At 33.6% G+C, this 25469-nt stretch overlaps 3 protein-coding genes across 3 annotated transcripts; 1 reads left to right on the top strand and 2 right to left on the bottom strand.

Annotated features, from left to right (window-relative positions):
- The first annotated feature begins 8228 nt into the window (after positions 1-8228).
- Positions 8229-9406, top strand: LOC132035344 (uncharacterized). The gene has a single exon (XM_059425605.1). It carries the CDS (start codon positions 8345-8347, stop codon positions 9095-9097), a length of 753 nt encoding a protein of 250 aa, XP_059281588.1. The 5' UTR covers positions 8229-8344; the 3' UTR covers positions 9098-9406.
- Positions 9407-14205: 4799 nt separating this feature from the next.
- On the bottom strand, positions 14206-18708 carry LOC132033475 (uncharacterized). Its single transcript, XM_059423455.1, has 5 exons — positions 18298-18708; positions 17703-17910; positions 16318-16459; positions 15578-15731; positions 14206-14765 (listed from the first exon to the last, which is right to left on the bottom strand). Exons 1-5 carry the CDS (start codon positions 18598-18600, stop codon positions 14568-14570), a joined length of 1005 nt encoding a protein of 334 aa, XP_059279438.1. The 5' UTR covers positions 18601-18708; the 3' UTR covers positions 14206-14567.
- Positions 18709-19677: 969 nt separating this feature from the next.
- LOC132033474 (protein NPGR1) lies at positions 19678-24711 on the bottom strand. Its single transcript, XM_059423454.1, has 5 exons — positions 23586-24711; positions 22846-23104; positions 21045-22255; positions 20404-20551; positions 19678-20312 (listed from the first exon to the last, which is right to left on the bottom strand). Exons 1-5 carry the CDS (start codon positions 23784-23786, stop codon positions 20002-20004), a joined length of 2130 nt encoding a protein of 709 aa, XP_059279437.1. The 5' UTR covers positions 23787-24711; the 3' UTR covers positions 19678-20001.
- Positions 24712-25469: the final 758 nt, after the last annotated feature.

The raw sequence follows: 25469 nt of genomic DNA, 5'->3' as shown, positions 1-25469 counted from the left end.
ACTGCCGTCTACGATACCATGTTAAGAATGGATCTTGCCTAACTCAACCCCAAAAGCACTACAGGAGGATTAAGTCGTATAACATAAGGAGACCACCCATCTCATTAACCACCGATGAGGGACTTTTTTTCATTCTTCAACATTCACAATATATATAATGGGAAACTCTTGGATTTCTTTCAAAATCATAGTGCAGTGACAAACTAATATGTACAACTGAAAATTAATTGATTTCCTTTCTCTTTCTCTGGTTTATTTTTCTATTTTGTGACACAATAATTTAGAAGAAATCGATCGATCTAATGCACTCCCAGAAGCCTATAATATTACAGTAGTACATATATAGGAGTACTATAAAATAGTATAAATTAAAGTGTGATATGTTGAATTGCAGAATTTCTTGCTTTCTACTGAATCCCAAGGAAAAATTTGTGTCCAAAGTGTCACGAGTTGACTTTCTCTCAACCTTGACTTACCAAGCCAGTATTCCATCAATCATATACATATATCAAATTAAAAGAGAGCTCGCAGAGTAATAAAGAAATAGCACATGTTCCTTCAACGTATACAATATCTTCAGTACGTCTGGAATGTATGAGTAGTGATCGAGTTAATAAAGTCTTGTCTTCTAGAATGTATATATGATGGATCAGATCAGATCTTAATTAGTTAGATGCTCTTCATCAGTTTCATTTATCACATAATATACGCCAATATATAAATGAAGATGCATGCATGACTCAATTAAGTTCATAAATGAGGTCTTCATCAGTTCACTGTGCATGGAAATATTGAAGTTTCTAGATAACTTGTTCGAGTTGCTATGATCATGATCAATCCACATGACTGATCTTTTACTTCTTATTTTTCCAAACAATATGCCATAATATATTTGGTAACTTTTAATCTCAACATTCTCTATATAACATGTTTAAGACCACAAAATTCAAATTAAAGACATTTATTGATATAAATACATATTTATATAGATACATCTTTAATTTAAGATTACAAAATTCAAAAGTCTTCTGTAATTTTCTGAAGTGTCTAGTGAAACTAAGACACTTAAATTAAAATGGTGAGCGTACTAAACTTCCTTGTGACGGGATAAAAAAGGCTCTAGCTAGCGAAAATGCCAGGTTATGATAGCGGTCCAAATTAAAGAGAAAAATCAAACTTGAATCCCCTGTTACATATACTAGTAGTAATTTTGAGTTATCTCGGTTTATATTTCGTATGGCAATTTGTACTTTGTATTTTCAAAATCACGTGCTTCCTGCGATTCAATTCTTCAACGGATGCCTTACTAATTTCCTTATAACCTGCAGTAATGTTTGATTGAAGCCAAATATTGTATTCAAGGATAAACCAAACAAGTCATTGTTTTTATCTTTCTGGATAATGTTTGAATAAGCTGAAACAATATACATTTTCCTAAATATTGTAAATTCTAATTAATTAATCATCCAATACCAAACCATGCATGCAAAATTATTCTGTCTGTCCATTTCAAAAGCTAATAATTCGTAGTACAAAATTAATGAGTTGTCAATTCAAATGTGAAATTTGTCTTTCGTAAACATAGACAGTATTTAGGTTTCTGGGGAAAAAGAGAACTTTCGAAAATGATTTGTGGAGATTTATAGAAGGATACTAGTGTCTGGACACGAGCGTTGCACGTGTATTCCATGCCAATGGGTACAACGTTTTAAAATAATTTATTTATATTAAAGCATACATGTATATGATGAGCGACACAAATTTAAATGCAAAATGATTAGATATGTAAGTTGAATAATTATATTTAGTTAGGCAAGTTCAATGTGTGACGCTGTGTAAAGAGACTAATTTTGATATTTTAGGTCCTTATATTACATAATACTTTCTTATAGGTCGACGATGTTTTTGATATATGTTCCATTCTGACTTCTTGATTGTAGGTTTGCTTGTCGGTCGGTTCTATTTTGAAGGTCATCGGGTTTAACTTATTGATTATCGGTATGTAGATATGTTAAATCATTATAAAACCGTTAAGATATCAATTCATTGGTTAGTCAGTAATTGATCGTTAACGCTTCGGTTGAAGAAATAACTAAGCATGCCTACGGAACCATTAAACACTAAAGTACTCTATAAGGGACCGTTGGTTCTATAAAGTTTTTGCTCTTTTTTTTCCAACCTTTTTCTTTTACAAAAATAGTTTGGTTATATATTGTAGTTAATTTTTTTCACTCTGACTTAAAGTTGTTTTGCAAAAATAAAAAATTGTTCTGACCACCTTTTCAAGTAAATTAAATCCAATTAGTTTATTGTAATAACAAAGAATCAGAAAAATAATTTCGAATCGATTTTTTTACTTTTGTCAGCCGAAAAGGATATATTTGAGTCACTTGTGTAATGGCTAAGGTATAAACACACCTCTTTTTTAACGGATGGTGTATTTACTCTAAATCGTATAGTATAGGGGTATATAATTTGGACATTTTCCCTACAAAATATAACACATGTTCCTTCAATGTTTACAAGTCTTCACCTCTAGAATGCACAATTAATGGAGTGGAGAGTTAATAAAGTATTCACTCGTAGAATGTACCAGATAGATAATTAGATGCTCTTCATCAGTTTCATTCACATGGCCCAAGAGAATGAAGACGAGTCAAGTTTTCATTAATGAGTTCTTTGGAGATGGAGCTTCTAGATATAACTTGGTCGAGCTAGGGGCTACGACCATGATTAATTTTGGATCCATCTCCCCATATACACTTTTTTCTTTAAAGAGTTTAAGTTCTATGGTATATAAAGTCTCTCATTTTTAGATACTTCTAGATAAATTTGAACCCTTTTAGATTGGAAGATCGGTTCAAAAGGACCGAGATGGATCTCAAATTGGATTCAATAGAGTTTTATTATCAAGAAGAATAAGACGTGGGAAATTGTTAATTTACCTCCCGGAATGAACAAGCAAAAATACTTATATAATTAAATCACACATAAAAAATTAAATTATATATTTTATAACAAATGTTTAATGATAGTTCAATAACATGAAATAGATCGATTGCCTTTCTTCCTTTTAATCTTGTTTACGATTTGTGCACCATGAATCTGTTTCAATGTCATCATCTTTAATTGTCTATATTTGCGTGACACAAGTTCTATCGTGTCTTATTAATATTCAATGAATCTATCCTCCAGTCTCATTTATTTTGTGGCCACGAGGAGTTTCAGCTTCAGACTTTGCATATGTTTTCCATTGTTACTTATTAAATTTTTATTTATATCCGAAACAAGATAGCGATTCTATAAATAAGTTGTCAATATATTCCATGTCCAAAAACAAGATCTCATCTTTGAGTATTAGCTTTTTAGAAAAAATAATTACAATATTCCAAATATTACAATTTTCGTAAACCACTCACTAGTCCCCTTGCACTAATATAAGGCAAACTAGTTCTCATGAAATTTTTAAACTAACTCTGCTTTCATTAATAAGTGAGTCCTTGAGGTATCAGTTAATAAAAGTTATCCATATCGCGTGTTTAAGCCATATCTTACTAATTTATCAACCATGATAAATTAAGGTAAAAATCTATAATAATTAGCTATGATTTTATGATAATCATGTTTGTGAAGACATCTGTTATATAGAATTGATTTAAACAACTGTGCGGGTAAGTATTTTCCATACCAATGACTGTTGGGTGCATTTGTGATCCCCGAATACTAGTGGTGGTGGCACATCAGGTAAGACAATAGAGCCATTCTTTTTAAAATCACGAATAATTTGAGGTATAAAACTGTGATAAAAGTGCAAATACAGCCCATAATAAATGTATATATATATATATATATATATATATATATATTAAAACTTCATTAGCACTATTTTTGAGCTTACAGCATCGTTTGGCGGCTAGACCGTTAGGGAGGGCTCTGCACTTGCCTTAATGACATCCACAATTAACTTATTTTAAATTAATTGGTAGTTGTACCGTACATGTTCAATTATGTTTTAGACTCGATAAAACTGAAAGATAACAATGAATAAAAATAATCAACCTAATCGTAAATTTCATATGTATACATAAAGAAAAGATGATATTGTTTCTTAGTGACAGAGTTCATATTTCATTGAGAGGATTCAAAACATAAAAAGTAAACACATGAAAAAGCTAAGGAGATTCAACATCTTTTATTTATATATACACATTTAAATAAAACATTGAAACTTATGTGTGTGTGTATATATATGTATAATTTTTTGACGTTGCGGCACCTGGCTCCACAACAGTTTCCTCTATCTAATAATATTTAGCGAAATATTTATTGAGACTATGTTGATGGCCTATTTCACATTTATTTCTTTTTATCTAAAAATTTAAATTAATGGGTGCTAATTTAATTTCATGCCGCCTAGTCCATCACGCCCCACCTATGGCTATGACCTAATAATAACTATTTAAGACTCTATATTACAAAATATAAGGATACTTTTTCTTATTTACAAAACATACCAACAAAATTACAAAGTATACCAGATTAGAGTTTAATGGGATACCCACGATTTTAGGCTTTTTTTAAAGAAGAAAATCTGATTTTAAATGTGGACTTAATTCTATGATACTTACCATTCAACTTCTTCTTCTTTTTAAAAATATCTCTCTCTCTCTCTCTTTCTCCCTCTATGATAGACACCATTTTCATACCTAAAATCCATCTTCTCTCCTAATATAAATTTTCAAATCAATATTACAAAGTATTTTTGATTACTAATTTGTGTATTAATTGTATATAAAAATTGATTTGTATCGTTTTGAGATATATACGATCATTGTGTGTTTTGAAAATCTGTATCAATTATATAAACTGTAGTTTTAAAAAATGTTGAAAACTAATATATGTATGAAATGCGTATGGAGTCTGCTATATGTCATTTTTTAGATATATGCGACACAATGTGTATGAAATGCGAACAAATTCGATATCAATTAGTCTTAAAAATGTTGAAAACTGATATGTGTATGAAATGTGGATGGAATTTGGTTTGTATCAATCAGAAAACTTATTATGCATGTATACTTTCTCATAATATATACATATTTTGATTAGATTTTATTCAATTTATATGTACTTTATCATAATCACAATAAACATACAACTTTTATACATATTTCATATGTAGAAATTATAACGAATTTATACATTTATACATATTGCATATAAAAATTAATATATATTAATTTTCTGGTGTATGAACTTTGTATAGAATCTGGTTTGTATCAATTACAAGTTTATTATACGTATTTTTTTCAAAATTTATACATACTTTGATTAGATTTTATACTATTTAGGCCAAACCCATCGTCAGACATCTGTGGTCGTCCACTTCTTTCACTTGAACACCTCAAGTGACCTTTGTTCCATTTAGACACCTCAGGTGGGCAACTGATGGTTCATTTAGGCGTTTTTCGCTGAGTTGGAAAATTGTGTGACCTTCACACAAAACAGGCGCGTGAAGAGCTTAATTTTACGATTTTTTATTTTATTTTTTATGTCTTCTTCTTCCTTCTCTTTCATTCCAACACTTCCTCCACCATAAACCATCAACTTGCTACCGCAACACTACCACCGGATAAATTTTTTGGCATAACAGTGATAACAAATTGACAAACCCTTCCACTACAAATTAACAAATTGACACCACCACTGGTTGCAAATTTTTTTTTCACTGTGCAATAAGTTCCTCATCAAACCCAACTCCAAAAATCATTCAAACAACTTTGATTCTCAACCAAACTCTGAATACATCATGAACAAGTTCTTAATGCTCTTAAGAACAATATTTAGCGCACCTAATTGATTTAATTATTTTCTCTTTCCGAGCTTCTAAGCTCCTTCCATGGAGGTCACATTTTTTTTTCTTTTAAAACACAGCCTTCTCCACTGCAATTTTTTTCCCGAATGTAGCATATCTCCATTGAAGAAGAAAGCTAAAGCCGCCATTGTTGAAGCTCAAAGCTTCCAATTTGAATTTTCGGGTTGCCTCAAACGGGCTCCATTTTCGATGGGTGATATCTCAAAAGAACCGAACGTCGTGAGGAGTTCGAATCCGAAATTTGGTTCTATTTGGTTGAGATTTGAGGAACTCGCCATTAACGTAACTTAAAGCTTCAAATTCGAAAATCAAATTTCCGAATTGGAGGACCGCAAAAACAAAAAAATAATGAATTGGGGCTATAGATTAGTGCCAAATTTTGAATTATATGCTTTCAAAATGGATCAAAATCTAATGAAAACAAAAAAATAAAAATGGAGCCTTTAGAAGAAAAAAAATGGTGCATAGTAGTAGAGGTGTAGAAAGGGGGAAGGAGGGGTGGGGTGGGTGGGGGAGGGTTTAGAAAAGTAGGTAATTTATTTATTTATTTTGGTGAAAAATAATTTTTTCCTTTTCTTTTATCTTGTAATTGATTTTTAAATTATTATTTTACATCCTATTGCCATATGTCCTATTTTAATTAGTCACCCTGCCACGTCATTCGCGAGTGGATGACACTCATTTTGCAATTTTAGCTGATTGCGAAAAAAGTGTCTAAATGAAACATCGTTCTTGCTTTGAGGTGTCTAAATGGAACAAAGGTCAGTTGAGGTATTCAAGTGAAAGAACTGGACGACCACAGGGGGCTGGCGATGGGTTTGGCCTACTATTTATATGTACTTTATATTAATCAAAATACACATACAATTTTTTATACATATTTCATATATAAAAACTATAAGAATCTATTCAGTTATACATATTGCATACGAAAATTATACATATATGTTTTTTGGTGTATGAACTATTTACATAAAAATTACCGATTATAATGGACTTTTTGAGTAAAAGTTGGAGAAAATTAGGTAACAATATCTCTTAATTTTGAATAAGAGAGAAAAGTGGATGAAATAAGGAAGCAAAAGTTGGAGAAAATCAGGAAACTATATCTCTAAATTTTGAATGGAGAGAGAAAAGTGGATAAAATAAGTAAAATGATTTTCTTACCTTATTTAATGTGTTTTATTTGCTTCTTTTTAATTTACCTAATTCGTATAGATTTGTAACAAGTCTATTGATATATTTTGTAAATTAAAAAATATCGTCATGTTTTGTAAATATACCCTCTTATCATATACATATATGTTTTTTGCCGTAAAAAGAACTATCCAGAAGCAACATTAAATTCTTTGCGTGAAGTATTGATTTTATGACAGTTAAAATGGATTACTTGAACAAAAAACGTTTTCTTTGAATTTAAGGATTTACTTTTTCTCCCGGTTTATCTAATCTAATGATTTAAGAACAGTTAATTAGGCTTGTGCAAAAGTCAATTCCTAACGAAAATCCTCTTGCCAAAGCTAGTCACCGATTATGTATTGCGATAACTATAGGTTTTGTAGGATGATTTCATAAAATGAGAGATAACATTTAAAGAAGCTGCTGTGGTTTGAAATAAGAATAAAAAGTTGAAAAATTAAAAGATTTAGCAAATTTATTACTTTAGAAATAAAAGAATATTTTTTAGACCACCAAACATATAGTTTAGAGGTATTAGTGGAAGCCTTTCATATTATTAGCATAACCGCATAAGTAATAGGTGCAACCAAAAAATGTAAAGTTTAGGGCGTCTTAACTTGTCATCCAACCAATAGCTCTTTTTTTATTTTTTAAACATTTTTTTTAAATTATATATAAAGGAGGGAAAGGAAAATGGGAAAGAGATAACAAGATGAAAGTTCAGGCTATGAAACCAACTGCACTATTAAAATTTCACCATAGATTGTTTTAGTTATTTGTTTCACAATTAAATATTTATTTTATGTATTAAATTTTTTAATATAAATTTAGGATTTAAGCAAAAACCCTGAGGGAAGTTCAATTCTTACGGCCCTGCCTTTTGAATTTTAAGAACTTCAAGCGGGAAAAAAAATAATTATAATATCAATATGTTAGATCTGGACCAAATCAAATTTTATTACCATTCAATATCATATAATTTCCTTGTGGATTACCTCTTTTGCAAGAATTAGGAAAGTCAAACATCATCAATGTCCTCAAAGAAGCTTCTATAGAATTATTAATTCCTCCTTTTTTAATAAAATATGTCAAGTCCCCTATTTTTGATTTGACTATTCACTATTCCCGCTTAGATCAGGTCTTCCAAACAGACTTAAATAAGCTCATTTCTCCTCTCTTTTTCCTTTGAAACATAAATCTTCTCAATCCCAAAACTAAAGTCAATATCTCATTCAAAAAAAAAAAAAAATCATATTCTTCATTCACAAAAATTCCCTTTTGTATTATACAATGGTTAATCCATTTATTTGTGGATCTTTTCATCATCAAGATGAAGATGATATGGAAATGTTCAGCCCATGTTCAACTCCAAAAAGATCAAAAAAGAATTTGTCAAGAACAAGGTCTAGCAACAAAAATAATCCTTATTCAGACAGAGGCCTTGACAAATTCTCTGCACTTTTAGCTGTCCTTGAAGACAAGAAACAGAGGATTTATTCCCAAATTGGCCCTGATGATATCTCTTTTGTACGTTTTGTTTTTTCGAATTCCAATGATGTCAAGCCCATTGTTGTCAAGTTGAAGGACAAGAAGCCGTCAACAAATGTTATCGAGGACAATAAGCAAACCCCTGAAAAAATAAAATCTCCCAAAAAGCAATCGACTAGTGAAGCAGACAAAGATCGTCAAGAAGGGAAAATCGAGCCCAAGAGAGTTTCTTGGAACTTAAAGTGGGAAAATTTGAAGAGGCCTATGTTTTATTTACCGGTGACTATAATTTTGATATTGGTATTTTTGGCTATTTATGGAAGGTCATTTGCAATAATGTGTACTTCAATTGGATGGTACTTAATTCCTTCTATTGGAAGCTCAAGATCAAGCACAAGTACAAGAAAACCAAAGAGGAAGAAGGAATATACAAGAAGATTTAGTGAGAAAAATCTTGTTAGTGCAGGACCAACTTCTCCAAGAAGTGTTATGCATGGACCGATTGATAAATTACCACCAACTGGTAAACATGGCCATAGGAAAAGCTGGTCATGATTAAAAAAAAAAAAAAAGGGTATCTTGATCCTGTGAATTATCTTCTTTAAAATTATGACTTTTCAAGTCTTCTTTTGTTTCAACAAAAAAAAGAAGTTTCCTTCTTTGAGTTTATGCATTGTAAATTCTTTTGCTGATTTTGTACATGTTGTCTTGTTTGAGTTAGACTAGAAATTTAGTCACTCTTATGACATGTTCTTGTAAATTAGAAGTTTAGAACTATGTTTGTTAACATAACAAGTTATGCTGGTTTAACCGAATTGAATTGTACTGTTTTTTTAGAATTCAATGAAATCATAGTGTTTCTTCTGTTCTTACTAGCTGATTCTTGATCTCTCACATTGACAATTTAGAAATTAGATGTCTTAACAACTGGTTATTCCCTGGAATGTAAATGCTGATTTTAGATGTTTAAGTTCTTCTCTCTCCAAGAATATGGGTCCTATAGTTGCTTCCCGTCGATTTGGTAACAGAGGTGTACAAAAATTTCCTTGGACAGTCGGATAGAGATTGGCCCTTGATTGCAAAGGCAGAAGGGAGCTTGCAAGACCCACCCGTCGAGCAAGTCGGCCTTAGTGATCCAACAATGTCCAGTGAAAAATTTGTCACTCAACGAATAAAAATTACTCTGAAATAATAAGATGATCTTTTCCAAAATCCAAAACAACATCAGTGGCGGACCTACATTAAGCCCACTGATTGCTCAAGCACCCATTATGCGACAACTATATTTTCAAATTCAAAACTAGAAATTAAATACAAGTATATTGACTCAGCACCAATTTTAGATTAAAGGTAATCAAGCATTCACGATATAAAAATTCTGGGTCCATCGTTGAACATGTCTTTTAAATACTTATGAGCAAGATAACTGATAAACAGGTTTCAACAACATATTTAAACGTTAACAGAAGATTTATTTTATTTTTAGTCATAAATTTTTTGGTAAGGGGAATTATTTTACAACAATCATTACTTTAGGTCGAATGTCGACATAGAAATTGGTTGTTATTTTCGTTATGAAGGTTAATAAAACAATGACCAAAAAAAAAAACGTTTAATGAAAAAGTACTTAGATTCCTCTTCCGTCAGAATATATTGGAACATTCTGATTTCCACCTTTGTATCTCAAATGATAGTAATACATTTATCGTAATTCACAAGCTATGATATTGACAACGAGCTAGCTCCCTTCCTTTTTGATAATTTTGACCCTTCGTTTTTTATCATTTTGATGGAGGGGATTAATAAAATGGACAAAACAAACTCACATTTCTGTGCAACAAGTTTTTATGCTGAAATAATTAATAGAAAAGTTGTCGAAGTACTGATTCTTGGTAGTTTCGTTAACTTTTTTTATAAATTCCATTCAGCCTGACAATCAGAGACTCGTTTAATTTAATTTATCTAGTTTTGATAAATAAAAAACACTCACTCTTATTTTGATCAATCAAAGATAAAGGCCGTCTTTTCAAAATCCGCATGCGAAGTTAATTATGCAAACATAATAAATTCTTAAAACAATGTGGTTGTCATTTTAGATCAGAAAAACAGCCATGTTTCATTGAATTACTTCATTGAAGTTATGCGAAATGTTGAATAAAGAACAACTTGAGTGTTTATTAGAGGATTATAATATATTAAACCAACGCAGTTTTGACAAAATCATATCATCCTTAGTAGTCAGTAACCTTTAATAAATTTCGTAAAATTGATGTCATTTGCCTGCTTCCTTCGTGACTTTGTTTTTTTAATTAAAGAATCAAAGATATAACCAGATAACGTTGGCCTTTTATCTTTGTGATTATTTTCCTTATTATGGCCTACGGGGGTATATAATTCACTAAAATAAAGAGCATTTGGGTCAATACGTTTTCCTATTTTCCAAGTGACTAATCCTAGCGGGCTGCACATTTACAGCACCTTTCTATCCCTTACATTGCATAATCACAATTATCTGTCCGCATCATAGTCTCCTTCATTGCATTGTCCGCATCATAATCAAATTCTTTTTGTTTAACCACTTAGTATACGATATCTACTGGTTCAATTAATCTGGATCTGCGTGGTGTAGAACTCATTATAGGGAAAAAGCGCCACAACCAGAAAATTTTTCATTCACTGGACTCGAACATGAGACTTTTGATTAAGGTTGAAGAGCTCCCATCCATCCGAGTACATTCCTTGGTGATCACTTATTCAAGCCTAAAGAGAAGAATAATCCAGACAAATAATTGAATAAAGATATAAGTACAAAATATAGAAGAACACTCCATACCCTCTTCAAGTTAGAATAATTATTATTGTATTATCTGTACAAAAATTGCATCCAAATATCACTTTCCACTTTCCAGTTAACACCAAACCATGGATAAATGCAAATTGTTTTATGCGACGTAATACTAAATCGAAAACCTTTGACAAGATACCACAGCAACCTTTCTAAATGACATTTTTCAAAGAACTATTTAGATTTAATATATTATCTTTTGATGTAAGCAGCCACCAGACTTGATCTTCATTTGTACTAATAAATCCTTAATTACTGTTTATAATTCTTTTTGGGTCCCACTTTTTGATACTTAATTGTCGTCCACATCTTGCAGTTTCATTAGCGTGGCGGCCTCAACTTCTAATGAAATGATCATGAAATATACATAACTCTCTCTTGCTTTGTGTTTTACTTTCTCTCTTGCTTTGTGTTTTACTTTCTTTCTATTCTGAGAACAAGGGCATAAATTGCTTCTTGGGGGGACTATGCACGAGAATTCAGTAGTAAAAACATAACTGCACTGGGTATTTACACTGAATCAAAACCACTTACCATCGTTAAGTGATTAAATGAAGTAAAAGTACATAGTAATTAATCATGGTTAAGTAACAGACCTCCATATTAAAAGATATGAGATGCATGTATTGCCTTAGTGTAAACACCCTGTGCAATTTGTGAAGAGCAATTCGCTAAATCAAAGCACAAAATGATGTCACTGATAACAAATTAAATAACGTTCATAGCATTTCTCACATGTTAATTTTTTTAATAGCATAGTCGGCGTAAACAATAGCTAACGGGCTCGTAAATTAGGGTTAGGTTTGAGTAGGCTAACTACAGAAAACCTAATGGACCAGAACGATCGTATTAAATGAGCTAAAAAAATTCGAACAGAACAAGCTGGTTAGAGGTATTGGGTTGGGAAGGGGCTAAACTTGAAAATTTGGACACTTTCGCAATTGCACGAGTAATCAATACCTCATTATCTCAGGAAGAGGGGCAGTAAATTTTTGCAGCTTATGATAATAAAATTCATTTATTTGTTGAATACAAGTAGTTCAGAGTTGAGGCGCAATGATTAATTGTTAATAAACATATTTCATTTCCCTAGCACCTTTGAACTGCTACAGTATAATACGAATTGTGATGAAATATCTAATCAGTCAACCAGCTAGACTGTAGCCATTGGTAAACATTATCACTAACTGCATTTTAAACTCTAAAAAGCTACGCAAACATGCTTGCTGCTGTTACTCCGCAAGCTTGCAAACCATGTAAAGAGCACCGTGCTCTAATCGAAGCATTAAGTGCCCATGGAAATTCACATGAAATCAATCCAGATCAAGAAGCAGATAAAGATGATGTGAAAAGGCCATTGAGCAGCAAATTAACCTTTTCACATCTAACACAATGGAAAGATAACAGGAAAGGCAGCAGCAGGCAAAACTTGAACGAAGTGCAGAATGATAGAAAGATAAGTTTGGCCAATGAATCGTGTCAAGACTTGAATTCAAGCTGTCGTAACAAAATCCGTTGTACTTGCTTAATGGAGGCGACCATTTTCAGGACCCTTTCAGTAACACCAAGACTGTGAAGCACAAAACCTAGTACTCCGAAATACATAGAATTGTAGTAAGTTTACAAAATAGTCTTTCAAAATTAAGTTTTACTCCTATCAAGTTAACTCTACAATTATAAAATTAGGAAAAGAATGTCAAAATTTACCACTTTGATTCTAGTTGTTACTACTTTTTTCCAACTTTGTTACTATTTCGTTTGTAAAGTTACTACAGGAATCGAAAGAAAAAAAGGGTCTTAACCACAGTAAAATCCTTCTTACATGTATCCTTGGTGGAAGGGTCAGCTAAACAAGTGATGCGAAATGGAGTTTACAGAAAAAATAAAAAAATCGAGTCTCACCAGCATGCATAACGACGTCATAGGGCCGGCTATACACCTGGCGACTTCTTGTTGAGCAAACAATAAAGAAGTTAGCTGAACCTATCCTCTAATAATGCTGTTCAATAAGCATAGTCGGCGACTGGATTAAAGTCTTACAATTAAGCAATGAGATTAAAATGCCTCCTATACCCATAGAGCCTATAGACCCAATTAATATGTTTCTCTATTACTCCCTTTTTCCCAATTTATGTGGCACACTTTTCCTTTTTAGTCTGTCCAAAAAGAATGCCACCTTTCTATATTTAGAAACAATTTAACTTTATGAGATGATTTACGGGACAAAGGGAGTAACTTCTATCCAACCTCACTTAGAAGTATTGTGATGTGTGCAACTCCCAGAGTGAACATACTCTTAATCCTTTTCACTGAATCACAATGGTAAGACTACTGCCAAATGGAATTTTGGGTCTTCAGCGTTCTGGAGTTGTTCGGAAACAGCCTCCCTATCTTCAGAGATAGGGGTAAGGTCTGCGTACACTTTACCCTCCCTAAACCCCACATTGTGGGATTTCACTGGGTATGTTGCTGTTGTTGTAGCGTTCTGGAGTTGGTAAGATTAAGTTTGCATTTCTAGATCTTTCGCTCTAGCATGTAACGTCCCTGTCTCTTAGATTGACACTATGGAATTAGTCTCCTACCTTTACTGGCTTTCATAGATTAGCAATTCCTACCTTCTATTTCAATTTTTCAGCAGTATCCAATAAATTAGTTTAGTGTCTCCACTTTCTCCAAGCCCAATTTTCCCCTTAATATATAAATTTGTTCATTTCTCCTACTCTTCTTGTTTTCTTTTTCCTTTTTAAGGTGGGAGTATAGCAGAAGTCTGTAGAATTAAGGCATTGACTTGGTCATAGCAAAGCACAGCGACGGTTTGTTTTAAAAAGAAGAAGGTACAGATTGGGCTCTGTAGAAGGAACATATACCTGATAAAATGGAGCCACATAACAGAATCAGATAATTTATCATTTCTCGACCCTTTAAAAATTACATATCATCTTCAGGTCTCTGCTTGATTGGGGGAACTCTCCAAAGGTGATAAACAAAAACGCTCCTGCCCTATTCCTGCAATTCAACAAGAAGTTTATTCAATTTAATCTCCTCCCTAATTGAAGTGCAACTTTAATTACTTTTTCACTTCTGCCACATTTGGAAAGAAGCAAGAGATAGACAATTAATAATCACAGTTGCTGTAGTCACAAATAAGAATTGAAGGAGAAGTATCAAAAAGTGTGTCCTTTAGACCTTGAATCTCTTTCGCCGTCCTTCCTCAGAACTAAATTGAGAGACTCGCGAGCGCTGCCTATGACCTTCATCTCTTTCTTCTACTCCTCTTCCTGGCATTCTCTTTCTTTCTTCTATTTGATGTCTAGCATCTTGGAAGAATCCATCCTTATCCCAAGTCACGTCATAATCAGCTCTGAGGCGTGATCCTTGCTGCACAAATATCAATCACATGATTAACCAAAAACCAATAGCATCAAATGAAAATCAATTTCTTTGAAGGATCAGCAGAACGTGTCATTAAAATTGGAGTACGTAAAATCTAACTTTTGCCAGTTGAGCAACAACACCATCAAGGATTGTTGGCTATGAATATTAATGCATATGCACAAGCAAAATGTACTCCCTCTATCCCATTTTTTATGTAAAGGTGTTGATTGAGCACGTAGCAAGTCATTTAAGAAAGGAAGATGACCCATCAAACTTGTGATCCAAAACATGCCATAGGCATTTTTTGGCTATAAAACATGTCATTAAGGGTAAAATGGAAAGTGTAAAGTTAGATTGTTCCTAAATATAGAAAGATAACCTTCTTTTTGAGAAAGACCAAAAAGGAAAGTGTACCACATAAAAATGGGACAGAGGGAGTATGTAAGTACAACAAACATTTGTAACACTTATTAAAGCATTAGGCTTTTTGACGAAAACTTATTAAATCAGTAGCTAAGTAAGGCTTTAAGTGCTTATACATATATCCGAGCACATGTTACATATTTAATTCATAAATGTCTTTGAGTGCTAAGGAAGATGAGAAGGATTAATCCATAAAGTATAATTCTCCAATATGTTTCAACACAGCATCAATTACAATATAGCCACACCTCAAGTTTTTCTTCCTTTTAAATATGTGAAAGCCGTTTCATTTGTTTCAATTTTGGCCAAGCAACTGCTTCCCTTCAGAGTGCCATGGGATGCTAACTATAGGAAAAAGTAAAAACAATAGACTGATGTTCCAACAAATATACCTTCTGTAATGAGCGACCACACAAAACCTTCAAGGCGTCAAAGAAGTCCTTGTGCGACTCAAACCGCACTACAATCTTACAATGAAGACCAGAAACTATGTCTCCTTCATCTGCATCGTCACCTATACCATTGTCCTCAGCAACATGAAGATTCCTATCCAAGAGAAAGATGAGATAAGAAAAATAAAAGATGAGAAGTACCAAAGAAATAGCAGTAAGAATATATGATAAGCTTCGGAGCTAAAATCTGGAAAGAGAGGGTGAGCGATCAGCAACTTCCTTTCCTTTCCCATCCCATCTTTTCTTGGATAAATGGAAATAATGAAATAAATAAGGGCATAGTAGTCCCTTTCAAAGGAGAGGCAAAAATAGGGATGCAGAGTACAGAATAAGGTACTCTCCAGCTCCACATAACATATAGTTGGATTCAATTGAGACGTGATTGTTTAATAAATTTTGGTAGGTAACTACATTTCCGAAGAAAAAACTTTGCAGAACTTTTAGTAGGTACCAATATCACTTTAGAAAACTTTTTCTTAACAAAGGTTAAAAAATGCACTTGATACATTTCTCAAGTGCACGAGATATACATGAAGCTAGTTGCTGCAAGTATCCGTGGCCAAATAGACAGCATTCAACATCATAACAAACAATTCAAATGTCAAACATGCAGTCAAACAGATAATACTTTTTTCATAAACAGTCTAATAGATAATATAAAAAAAACTAACAGAAAATACCTTATCTTTCCAAGCGCAGAAATAATTGTGTGAGTAACCAACATTGAGGGCTTAGAAGAGACCCTCGTCTCTGCAAACCATCGTGATGGCATACCTTTCAAGATGATCGTATCTGGCTGCATCCTTCCACTCCTCTGATATCCTGTAAAGAAGAAAATAGGAGAGAGAATTATTTCTAGGTAACAAGCCTGTGAAAAGCACTACTTATCAGTATCATTATAATTATCTTGTTCCCCAATTGTATTACTACTGTTGTTTCTTGTATTTGTTACACCTGTTTTGGAAAATGTTTTTCTTGAGCCAAGGGTCTATCAGAAACAATCTATCTACCTCACACAAGTTAGGGGTAAGGTCTGCGTACACCCAACGTCCCAACCCTCCCCAGAACCGAATTGTGGGATCACCCCACTTGTGGGATCTCACTGGGTATGTTGTTGTTGACCAACCCTATGAAAAGCTTGGACCATTTACACTGGTGCGTCATATCACGCAGGCATGAATTCACCAACAATATAATGAGGAACCAAGTACTCTTAGCTCATTCAAAATACAAACTCAGCCAGAAGCTTTGATACTATGAGACTGAGTGAGCTCAAGCTCTCAGCATTTCAGCTCTATACCCTTTATGTACAGCTTTAGAAACATAAGGTCTTCCATTTACACCACATAACAACCAAAAAGTCTAATATTTAGCATGTTTTCTTCGTAGCTCCTCATTTGAAAGTTAAAAGCCAGATTTTCTTATCTAACTATCACATTTCATTCGTCATCTTTCAGGCAGATTCACTTCTACATTGAGGGAAAGTCATACAGACCAGTGAAACCAGTCTCCAAAAAAAAAAAAAAAAAAAAAAAAAAAGACTATGATTCTTCTTATATCAAATAAAAGGCAGAATACATAGATACACACTTAAACTTGGCATCTACTGTCAATTGAACACTCCAACTAATAAAATGATCATCTGGAGTCTGGACACTTCAACTCATCTCCACAGTGTCAATTGCATAATCCAACTTACAAAATGATCATCTAAACACCTCCAAAAGTTATGCGCCACGTCAGCGTCGGGTGTCCACGAGACACAATGGGGACGAGTTGAGGTGTCTAGATATGCATTCTCAAAAATTGGAGAGCTTAGTTGCCAGTTGAGGCCAAGTTAAGGTGTCTATCTATGTATTATGCCGAAACAACCAAGTTTCTTCACTATTCTTGTTTTCGTTTTCCGGCTAGTACAGCAACGAAATATCTATATTAAAATGCACTCCGCTCCATTAGATTCTTTACGGGCCATTTTCTACTAACATACAAATCTCTAAACAAACATAAAGCAAGTATACCAGCATTACTATCCAAAACACTAAAAACACATAAAATATTTACTAACCACGAGCACCAAAAGCAATAATCTCTTCCCACTCCTTCTTCATTCCTTCAAAATCATCACTTACTGGCACTTCCACATTCAACTTAAACTTCACACCTTCCAAATTCAACTCAATCCCATCCAATTTCTCCACAAAGCCCCTCCTCCATTCTAGAAACTTCTTATCAGCTATATCCACATCATCCACAGTTTCAGTTTCACCAATCACCTGTTGGAATCGAAATAAAAAGGCGTCATGCAGATGCTAATAATTTGCAAACCTCGAATGAAGATAGATCAGAAACAAAGAGAACTATAATAAAAGGGCATAATATATTAATAGGTTCGGTCAATTGACCTCACATGAAAAACTAATACTCTCTCTATTTCAATTTACGTGAACCCATTTGACTGGTCACAGAATTTAAGAAAGAATAAAAACTTTTAAACTTGTGTTGCTAAATGAGTCACATATATTTTATGTGTAATAAATTATTTCATAAAGATAAATTATCTCCAAATATAAAAAGAGAATTCTTTTTGGCATAACTCTCTAAACAAATACATTGGAGAAAATAATCTTTTCAGGATAAATTACGGACAAACCTAACATCACCTTAGATAGAAACCCTAAGTCGTGAACAAAAAGGCGACCACGCGCTACAGGTTCCACGCGCTTGCGTTTGTTGAGGTCTTTGAATTTACGGATTTCGAGGTCTTCTTCAGGGATGGAAATCGAGAATGTGGATTTTATGTAATCGATTAGTGATCGCTTGAATTTCCATTCATCGATTGGAGAAACGGATTTGTCGGCACGGTAGATTGTTAAGAGGAGTTTAATTCGAGGGATTAGAGATAATCCGCTTTCGAGTTCTAGGGTTTCGTTTGGCCGGAGAGTGTTTAACGGTTGATTACTCATCGTCTCCGGTCAGGTTTTCGGTCAGGTTAAGTTGAGAGTTGAGCTGTTTTTAAGTTGCACGTACTGCTATGCATTTTGTACTTTTAATAATGACGGCACTAAGGTCAAAGTAATAAGGAGCGTTTGGCCATAAAAATATTCCCTTTAAAATTTCAAATTCAACTTGAGGTTGTATTTCAAATTTGTAGAACGGGCTTATAACTTCTTGTTCAACTTGCTTTTCACTTTTAAGTTGTTTTTCAAATTTGAAAAGTATATTCGAGCAATCATTTCGTTCCAAATATTATGTACAAAAAGTATAACCAAACATAACTCCATTTTTAACTCTAAATTCATAAATTTCAAACAAAATGAAAATACTTGGAATCTTGGCCAAATGACTACTAAATAGTAGTAAATCAATGCAGACGGCAAATATTGTTGTAGGGCCAAAATTTGAATAAGCTCAAAACTTTGTATAGAGAAAAAATATACAAAGTAAAATGAAGAAAATGTTCACAATAATCTTTTTAAGGTCAAATTAATTTTTCAGAAGTGCAATAAAAACTCTCAAACTATTAACAAAGTAAGCATTTTATCCTTTTTTATAGCATTATATATCTTTAGCAGTTTTATTTAGGCATTGGCTAATATTCAAATGTTTTCCAATGCAATTAAGATGGTTCACTCTCTATATTCTTTTTCCTGTGCTTTGAATTTCCTTTGTCTATATACTATCTAGGATTTTAATACAAACAATTATACTCTAAGACAGTAAAGAAACAAGACTGGAAATTATGAAACTAGTTATTAAGCTAGAAAGATCATTAGTATACATACTGTTAAAGCAAAATGCTAGTTTTAGTGCCTACAGCATGATGTTAATTTCAAATCTTTGAGGACTTATATGATTTCACAGTTGCAATCTGCTGTATCAGGGCATTGCAGTTACCTAACCACAGAACAATAGATGCATTGTTTATATCTTCATTGCCAAAAAGTACTTTTGCTGGAAATGTTCAGTGCTTGATGGTAAACTGAAGCAAATCAACTGTGGGATCAAGACATCATGTGGCTGTGAATTCAGTTGTCTAGATATTAGGTCCAAAAGCTAGCAAAAAATTGCAATTGTTATATACACCGATCAAGGTACCAAGGCTGCAAGGCATGTCCATTAGGCTGTCAAAGATGTTGTTCAACATCGATATATACTGTTCAGGTTCAAAACTCTACAGAACCGGATAGACCTTTCTATCGAAGATCTTTTCCCACTGATACATCAAAAAATCCATCGCCTTCACAAATCAGTTACAAAATGTCTATTCTATTAACAAATTGCTGGGCTTCTTGGATTGCTTCACAAAAACTGGATGGATGCCCGAAGTCAAGTTTTCATTTTCTGCCTCGAATTAATAGTCTCTATCAGACAAAACTTTGAACTGGAGCAGAGAGCTTCAACTCATGCGCGGCTTGGAAAAAATCTGCTGCTTGCTGCACCAAGCCTTCCATCTTTGCGAGCATTCCAAGGTTAAACCACGCTTCATGGTTCGTGGGTTCTAATCGCAGAGCATTCATTAAAAAACTTCTAGCAATAGGGACCGCATCGTTACCCGTTTTCACAAGCACTTTAGCTGTAGAAACAATGCTGGGGATATAATCTGGTTCTATCGATAGAGAAACTGAGAATGCAACAAGAGCTTCCTTATGTCTTGCTTTAGCTTGAAATAATGCACCTAAAGGTATTTAAAGATACATGGTTAGTTACCAATAGAAAACAACAGGGATACATCTAAACTTCATATATTTTGCAGAGTTATGTTAGACCTGTTGCATGCCATCTCCGAGGGCAGAAAAATCGAATTGCTTTGGCTCGGTTTATACATAATTCAGCATCACGCCATGACTCCAGATCCGTGTATAATCCTGCTAAATCAAGCCATGCTTCAACTTCCAATCTTCTCTGAGAAGTTACCTGCAGGCCAAAAAAGAAAATTATAATCTCCAATCTCCTTGCCAAAAATTATTCTTTTGAATTGCGTGGATTTCAGATATCATATTGTCAGAATAATATGAATTCAATCCTCCGCTGGTATAGGAGATTGAATTCTCAAAGGGGTCGTTCGGTAGGGTGTATAAGAATAGTACTGAATAGGGTGTATTAGTAATGCTGAGATTAGTTATCCTGGCATTATTTTTTATCAACTGTTTGGTTTGTCATAGTAAATAATATGCATTGCATAATTTCTAAGTAGTACTGAATAGGGTGGATTAGAATAGGAATAGTACTGATATTGTTAATGCCATGGTTTACTATGGATAAGAATAGTATTGAATAGGGTGTATACGTAATACTGGTATTAGTTGTACCAGACTTAAATTTGCAACCAAACATTGTACTAAAAGTTAGCACCGGCATTATTCTACCTAATACACCCTACCAAAAAGTTAAAAAAAATGTTGTGTACCTCATCATTTGTGGCAGACTCCTTCTGTGCTTGAATCAAAGTAAGCAGAACTCTGTATGTCTCAATGGCTTGCTTGGGCTGTTGTTGAGATATTTGAAGGACAGCTTTTAATCTGAGATTTTCCATTTGGTCAACTTGTCCAGTCTCATCGAGAGCAAGATCAACAATGGCTTCAGCATCTTTGAATCGCTGTTCTGCAGAAACAACTAAAGCCAACAATTTCCAAGCTTTCGCTGTACTTCCACCCGACATTTCTGAGTAACGCATTACATTATTAAAAGCTCGAGTCAAGTTTCTTTGGATGGCATTTTCCAATCCAAGACTTAACAAAATTTCTGGATCATCCTCCTTGCAAACTGTAAAAGCTGAGTTTAAGGCAGCCAATGCTTCTCTTTGGCAGAAATTTCTTTCAAAATCCGAAAGGGAAACTCTTGCTGCATTTCCATAACAGACGCCAAGAAGTTTATGAGCCTGAACTAAGAAATGTTCGTTTTGATTTTTGGCCAAGTTATTAATTACTTCACGAGCAAAATTTATCCCCTCATGAGCTTGCTGCAGATCCTGAGAACAAAGCTTTGCTCCCAACAAGAGAGACGGAACATGAGGTTCTTGGTTGGCTTCCGAACATCCAGAAATTTTCTTGACAAGGTTCAAAGCCGTATCATTCTGACCAGCAGCACTGTAACAAAGAGCAAGTAGATACCACCTCTCTGCTCGGGTATAAACTCCGGGAATAACCTGCTCAATAAGATCTGCAACTGACTCAAAGTTGCCAGAAATTGTCAGCGCGAATGTCAAATAGCTCATAATTTCAGAATCCCATCCTATTTGACCATTTAGCATTTTGCTCATTAGTACAGCCAACAAGAGAATTGCTTCCTCTAAATTACTTTTAGGGGCTGTTAAACCCCACACTTGAAATTGAGCAGGAACCTCAACTTCAACCCCACCAAAGAGTAAAGTGGAAGCTAAGTCTTTTTGTATAGAGGCCAATTTTTGGGGATCTAAATTCCATGGCTTGACTAGAGCCCTTCGATATGCAAGCACAGCTTCATCCAAATACCCTGCTTGTATCCATAACTTCGGAAGTAACTCAAGCGCTTTATGAAACATCTCCAGCAACTTGCAGTCTTCAGAAATTCCCTTCAGTATTCCATTCGGTAATGCTGAATCGACAACATCCAGTATCATCTTGCACTCCTTAGCAGCATCTGATGAATTAAAAACCATATGCAGCTATATCAGTACCAAAAAGCAGACAACACAACCTTAGGGGTCGTATGGTTGCTGGTTAGGAAGTAAACCATTCATTTATGAAAACCAGTAACTAGTACCATGTTTGGTAGCATTTTAGTTGCTATGTACGAAATTCAACACACCAAGTACGGCGTTTGGTTACCAGCTTACGATCCCCAACTAAACATGTATAAGTTATGAGGAAAACTATGTAGTATGTTATGTAGGGTAGAAGATAGAATAACTAATAGATGAATGACTAAACCCTGTATAACTAAACCCTGCCTGACTAATTCCTGCATAACTAATTCCTACATTACTAATACCAGCAACCAAATGACCCCTTAGTTCATTTCATATATAACTAGCACTAGTCAATATCTAATATCACATATACATGTCTTTCTTCCATAATGTAAACCAAGCATTTATCTTCAACCCATTAACATTGAAATCATCTGTCAATGGCATACAGAACTAAGATTTGACAAAATATTTTCAGTCTTCTAGAAATGTAATGATAAGCGATAGCACAACCAAATAACATGAAGAGGAACAGCTTTACCTTTGATTCGGCTAAGCTCTTCTAAGGATTTTGCTTTAAGCAAAATCGCTTCAAGAAGCAGACTCACAGAATGCAGTGACATCACACCAGCAGGCACGACATCACTTTTGGAGCGCGGTTTTAAGGGCCTCGTTCTCTCAGCAATGGCTTTAGACATTCTCGAGGACAGGGTTCTAATATCTATTCCTTGAAACACTTGAAGGGCAGCATCATAATTCCCTCTTTGGTATTCGAGCCTCCCTAGCAGAGCTCTTGCTTCCTGCACCCCAACAACAACAAAAAAGAGACAAATCTAATTACATAAAGCTTGAGCCTTGCTACTTAATAGGGAGAAAAAATCAATCAACCAATCAACCACGCCTCAATCAAAAACTAGATAGGGTCGGCTATATGAATCATCTTTATCTTTAAATCCAATACTAAGAAGCTGTTTGGCCATGAGAATTATTCACCTTTTTCCGGAACAATTTTTCACTTCATTTCAAAATCAGTATTTGGTTATAAAATTTGCAAATAATTTGGAAAAGTGCTCCAAACCTCTCTTCCAAGTCTATCTTCATAAATTCCATATATAGTGATCTCTTCAACTCCAATTTCATAAATTCCAAATAAAGTGAAAAATATTTGAAATCTATGGCCAAATACCTACTAAATAAGTTTTAAAAGAAGGGAAAAGGAGAGGGAAAAAAGAGGCTAATATGTCAAATAAAAGTAGATGATTTGTGTAGGGCTATTATTACCTCATAGTTCAAGGAAAGTGCCTCTTTTAAAGTTGATTCAACTTCATCAACTTGGGCATCATCAATTTTAGAATCCCAATCTACTGTTCCAGTTCTAGATGAAATGCCACTGGCTGAGAAATCCCTGGTGGCCAATGACTCAGGAGACTCTGGTGCTGGCTCATCAAATTTAAATTGCTCTCCAGAACAAGCACACAACATTTTCTCCAAAAAGTAGCAAACTTTCAAATTTTTCACACTTTTGTCCACTCTAAGAATCTTACTTTAGGTCCAGTTCTTTTAAAAGTTTAAATCTTTCTTAGTACCCATTCGCCCCTAGAGCTGGAAAATGCCAAATATCAAGAAAAATTCAAATATTTCCATACTTCTCTCCAAGAATCTGACTTTTGGTCCAGCTCTTACTAAAGTTTAAATCTTTCCTAGTACCCTTTCACCCCTAGAGATAAAAAATGACAAATATCAAGAAAAAGTGAAATTTAAAGGCAAAGGGTAAATGCAATATTGGATCAGATCAAGAATTGATGATAAAGATCTACTGTGGGCAAAAAAAAATTCTTATCTGAAAAAAGAAAGCAAGTTTGAAACTAGCAAAAGATTACAAATTTACAAAAATGAAAAGAAAAAACATCCTAAGGGAACTCTTTAAAACCCAATGAAACAGAAGAATAATTAGGAACAGAAATTAAAGAAGACAAACTACAAAATGACAATTAAAATGCAGAGGTGAAAAGGGCTAGACAAACAAGAGAATAAAGCATTGAAATTACCATAAAAACAGAAAACTTTGTTTTACGTGCATTGTTTTTAGTAGAATTTTAGACATGAAAAAGTTGAAAGCAACTTCTAAAGAGCAGTCCTTGTTTACAGCTCAAGAATTACTGTTGAAAGCTATAGATTATGTGATATGGGGTTTAGAGATCTAAGTAGAATGGTCCATATTTGAAATATTTATTCTTTAATTTACTGTAGTATATATTCATATTTTAGTATAAGTAATTTGTCTGGAAGCTGACATGGTAGTACACATAGTTTTTGGACAGGCAAAAAGTATGGGAGGCGGGCAAAAGTGGTTGCAGAATAGCAGCTGTTTGTAGATTCTCTGTTTCCTTGTTCCATTTTTTTTTTTCTTTTTTTTTTTTAAGGGGAAGGAGTTTGGGGTGTTGAGTGTTGCACATGTTTTGTTGAATAAAATCATAAATTATGTCTAGCACTCCATCAATTCTATTTAGGAGACGTTTGGACATGATTGAAACCCTGAGATGAAATTGTGTTTGGACGTGTAAATTGGATTTCTTAAGTTGTATTTTTTTATAGATATAAAAATCCCATAAGTTGTTAAAACTATCAAAACTTTCTCAATTCTTATACAATCTTACCAAATGAGCAAACCATAGTTCATAAAAAAATTAAGACACTACTAGAAGGCCTTTCTAAAAAATACAACATCAATTAATCAAACTTTAGTTCAATAAAAAGAAAATTTTAACATCATTAGTAATATAACTACTCTTTAATATAATCCACCCACATAAATAACGGTTGATAGAAGTTAATGAAGTTGGTAAATGATTGGTGGGAGTAATTGTTACTCTCTCCATTCCATAATAAGTGGGTTTTTAAGCTCATGCACAACTCTTCCTAATCAAGTTTTACTACTTTCTAGAAAAAGAAAATGTAGCTAATGAATCTTGACTATTTAAGTAAGGGTAATCTCGGAAGAATCTGCCCAAAATCTTCTTAAAATCCTAAAGCACCAACTTATGAATCTTTTTTTACAAAATATAAACTTATGGGTCAAGTTTTACATTTAAAATTTTTGAAATCAGGATTTAAAATCCCAAATCATGCCTTTTTAGATGATTTGAGATTTCATCTCATGAGATG

Source organism: Lycium ferocissimum, chromosome 10, assembly GCF_029784015.1.
Source record: "Lycium ferocissimum isolate CSIRO_LF1 chromosome 10, AGI_CSIRO_Lferr_CH_V1, whole genome shotgun sequence".
Lineage (NCBI taxonomy): Eukaryota > Viridiplantae > Streptophyta > Magnoliopsida > Solanales > Solanaceae > Lycium > Lycium ferocissimum.
Note: the sequence above shows the minus strand (reverse complement) of the source record. Positions and strands in the feature narration are given on the sequence as shown.

Excerpts from the sequence above, each read along its gene's own strand:
- LOC132033474 (XM_059423454.1), bottom strand. The coding sequence starts at position 23,786 with ATGTTGTGTGCTTGTTCTGGAGAGCAATTTAAATTTGATGAGCCAGCA. Across the intron at positions 22,256-22,845 it reads AGAGCTTAGCCGAATCAAAG|ATGCTGCTAAGGAGTGCAAG; the intron begins GTAAAGCTGTTC and ends TTAATTCATCAG. Across the intron at positions 20,552-21,044 it reads AGTCTGCCACAAATGATGAG|GTAACTTCTCAGAGAAGATT; the intron begins GTACACAACATT and ends TTTGGCCTGCAG.
- LOC132035344 (XM_059425605.1), top strand. The coding sequence starts at position 8,345 with ATGGTTAATCCATTTATTTGTGGATCTTTTCATCATCAAGATGAAGAT.
- LOC132033475 (XM_059423455.1), bottom strand. The coding sequence starts at position 18,600 with ATGAGTAATCAACCGTTAAACACTCTCCGGCCAAACGAAACCCTAGAA. Across the intron at positions 16,460-17,702 it reads TATTGCTTTTGGTGCTCGTG|GATATCAGAGGAGTGGAAGG; the intron begins GTTAGTAAATAT and ends TCTTCTTTACAG. Across the intron at positions 15,732-16,317 it reads TCTGCGCTTGGAAAGATAAG|GAATCTTCATGTTGCTGAGG; the intron begins GTATTTTCTGTT and ends TCTCTTGGATAG.